The 3,795-nt window shown below is 33.0% G+C and overlaps 1 protein-coding gene across 1 annotated transcript; it reads right to left on the bottom strand.

Moving 5' to 3' along the window:
- Positions 1-1,095: 1,095 nt before the first annotated feature.
- LOC117120191 (A disintegrin and metalloproteinase with thrombospondin motifs 1-like) lies at positions 1,096-3,027 on the bottom strand. Its single transcript, XM_033265209.1, has 2 exons — positions 2,844-3,027; positions 1,096-2,268 (listed from the first exon to the last, which is right to left on the bottom strand). The coding sequence occupies exons 1-2, from the start codon at positions 2,929-2,931 to the stop codon at positions 1,865-1,867; spliced, it is 492 nt and encodes a 163-aa protein (XP_033121100.1). The 5' UTR covers positions 2,932-3,027; the 3' UTR covers positions 1,096-1,864.
- Between the last annotated feature and the right edge of the window lie 768 nt (positions 3,028-3,795).

Here is a 3,795-nt window from a genome sequence, read left to right as displayed (position 1 = left end):
GGAAGTGGAAAATTTAATTTGGTCAGAACAATGCTTACATTATAGACCTAGATATTGAATTCCATATTCTAGTATGGTACATCTTAATTTATTACTTTCATTTTAGTAAGTCTTTTTGCATTAACATTTAGATACAGATACAGAAAACTTTATTTCATCCTTCACAGGAAATTCACATGTTTGTGATGGTAACCTAGTTCACATTTGTACAGTAAGATGAATATTACAAAACTACACAAAAATTAAACTGCTGAAGATAAGGATAACCAAACAACTATCTTTGAAAATTTTCGTTGAGGAATCTGATACCCTTAGGGTTGAAAGAGTAATGATATCGATTTGTGGGTGTAGATGATGACCTGAGTCTCCCACTCAGTTCAATAAAATTAGATACAATTACAGAATGGAGAGGATAAGAAGAGTCTACCATTACTATAGCAAACTTCGCCATCACCCTGTCACATTAAACAGAGTCTACAGAAGGCACCCATCCCCCAATAATTCTTCCAGCCTTATCAACGATACGATTAAGTCTATCCATGTCATCTTTTAGAATATTCCCTCCCCAGCACACTGTAAATGTTACTTTTGATGTTCAAGTTTTATTGTTTTAAAGGGGAAGGGGTAAATGTTGCATTTTTTAGGAAGAGAAGAGGGTAGAAGGGTACTTAGTAATTTGTAAACAGTATTGGTTTAGATAATAAGTTAAGTAAGGTTATATTTAGTGGGAGCAGTAACAATTTGAATTTTTCAAGAAAGGAGGGGAGGAAAGAAGGAATTAATTTAAGCTGTTTTTCGTTTGGCTAGGTTGTTTTAATGTATCTTGTAATTAATTTGTCTTAAGTTTTTTTGTGATTGGAAGATAGATCATAACCACAGATCCAATCCTTTTATCCACCAAATGTTTATCATACTCAAGTTTTCATTAAAATCAGTCAGATTAAATAAACATCTTAGGAAAAACTTTTCATTATATTTATGTATTTATTTCATATCACAAGTAGCTAGTACTGTACTCCAACCTACAGTATGTGCAATATTTGTTCACATTCAAAAACTCACACTGACCTAGTACTGTATTGAAACTTAAACTTATCCAGGGATAATTGGTTGTCAAGGAGATCATTTAAAGCTGACCTTGGAATTCTGTCTCCACTTTGACACAATAAATTGAATCTCCTGCTCTACTCAGTTGATTATCTACTACTACTATCCTACTACTGTTTACTATAAAAAATAAACATATTATATAATTTATATGAAAACAATCTGTAATCAATTAAAATATTAATTAACAATTATCTTTCAAATTCATCAAGCGTCTTGGATATTACACTTTATATTGCCTAACTTCATTATAAAATTATATAAATTTAATTAACTGTTATGTAATGTTCTTCAATAAGATGCAACAGAATCAAATAATATTGCTATTACTATTAACATTATTTGAGAAATGTATACAATAGTTAGGTCATTAAATAACAATTATAAATTATAAACTATTTTGGCAAAAATTATAACTTGGAAACGTCAAAGTATTGCCCGCCTTTCTTACCAGGGAGGAGTCTGACCGATTTGCCAGCTAATTTTTCTCCAGGTGGATATGATTAAGTACCCCTATCAACCAGGCATCTATCCACAGGCAATTAGGTCAACTTTGAAGCTATTAACAAAGACCTATATCATTAACTTTGCCTTAAAAATTTACTTAAATACTACAGTATTTTTTTTTCTTTTAAGCAACCTGACCACTTTTATACTTAAGAAAATGTAATTAAATTTGTTCGTATAAATTTTTAGATGAAGCACATCAAGATGTACACTGCAGTACATCCTAACGATATTATTGTAAAACGGTACATCAAGATGTTTGCTGCAACGCATCAATAGCGATAAAAAAAATTCTTACCATTCCGTTGCATAAACTCATGACAGCAGCGGAATCGGGATGACTGTTAACATTTCCAGTATAAAAGCAATGATGAGGCGCGTCATTCTGTAACGTATTGTATATATCATCCCCAGTTGAACCTATAGCATCTACGACAAAATTTGAAGCAATAAAAGAATCATCATGGGCTAAAGTTAAATGAAATTGGTGCCCAAAAGCTTCTATTAAATACATAGTTTTATCCGAGTCCCCGAAGAAGGCTGCATCTTCCTCAGGCGTAGGCACACTCCGTTTACGAAAATGGTGTACATTTTTAATTGATTCACGTTTGTGATTGACTCGAATTGGTGTGACAATCTCATACGATTTGTTATCTGTAAGAAAACATAATGATTGTAATGTAATTTCCTATTATTAAAAAGGGTCCACTATACACTCTTAACAAATGTTTAAACATTGGCAACCACAACATAAAAAATGCAGTATGACAGTTAACTAGTTGCTTAAAAAATACATAAAATATCAAATGATGTTAACTAGTTGCTTAAAAAATACATAAAATATCAAATGACATATTAAAGGTCCATGTGAATTGATCATTGGGAGTAATGATCTTGATGGTTCAACTTCATTAAATATGGTTCAATAATAAAAATGTTTAAAAAATAGTGTTATTTATAAACATTAACATGTTTTCACCTCATCCTATCATAGACATTAATTGATACTGTTTTAACCATGGTTAACTGTAAGTAGGGACGATCCAGGATATTTAAAATAGTGGATGGTACTGAGGCAAAAAATGTGTTAGTAACCCAATCAAATAACGGCCTAAATGGTATCTAACCCTCATCTATGCATGCCACTGGCAAAAGTGGAGCGAAAAGTCCCGGGAAAAGCCGGGTCGTTCAAACTAGGTAACTGCAGTATGAGCATGGATGGGTCTTACCTGATAAGTCTGGTATAGCAGCTCCGTGAGAAAAATAAAAACAGTTCAGCAGCACAATGATAAGGACGGGCAGCAAATAAGAGTCCATGATAAATATTTGATTTAACTAAACGACTGACTAAAGCACATGCTAGTTTTGCTTGATGATCAGCTGGATGAGTCGGCTGTGGGCCAAAGACGAAGGTGGCAAAATTCCAAACAGGGGCTTGTATATAGCGCAGCCAACTGAACTGAACTCATTCACATAAACTGTGACGGTTCAGTGAGTACGGCATAGCTCCGCCTGCTATATTTCGACCAATCATCTCTCTAGGAAGTTATCGGAAGTAGTACTAAAAGTTGACGACCGGAAGTCGGTGAAGCAGAGAATTGCAGGCGTTATTAGTGGGGCCGTAATGCATGGATACATAATCAGGTGAATGTTAAAATATATTTTTAAAAATAATAATTATGTGACACGTTGTAGACCACGATGAGTTGAATTTCGACATCTAATGTCTCTCTGCCTCACGTTTTAGACATTTTTATACTTTATCCAATCGATTCAGATCATGATGATCGAGAGCAATCCGACAGTGAGCTCATGCCTAGACGTACTTTTTTTTAAACAAGATTCGCCAATGCCTACAAATTTAATTGACAATTCAATTAATTTCAATTAAACTATTTCGGATTTTTTTCATTCTATATAGGCCTATGTCAACATCAAACTAAAAAGCAACTTAAATAAGCCTACATCGGTGCCATATTAAAAGATATACGGACTGCTTGTGAGACAAAAGTTGAAGAAAGGATCAATGTTATGGTGACAAGAAAATAATACAAAAACTTTTTTTTTAAATCCAAAATGAGATACATGTAATCATAAAATAGAAACAATAAGCGCCATTGTTAAGGATAAAAGAATCTCTATTGATATGAATTAATGATGCACGTATTACAGATAATTCAA

This window comes from Anneissia japonica, unplaced genomic scaffold, assembly GCF_011630105.1.
Source record: "Anneissia japonica isolate Jap-2015-1 unplaced genomic scaffold, ASM1163010v1 scaffold31326_len4656_cov181, whole genome shotgun sequence".
NCBI classification, from domain to species: Eukaryota; Metazoa; Echinodermata; class Crinoidea; order Comatulida; family Comatulidae; genus Anneissia; species Anneissia japonica.
The sequence above is the reverse complement of the archived record's forward strand: the minus strand, read 5'-3'. Positions and strand labels throughout refer to the sequence as shown.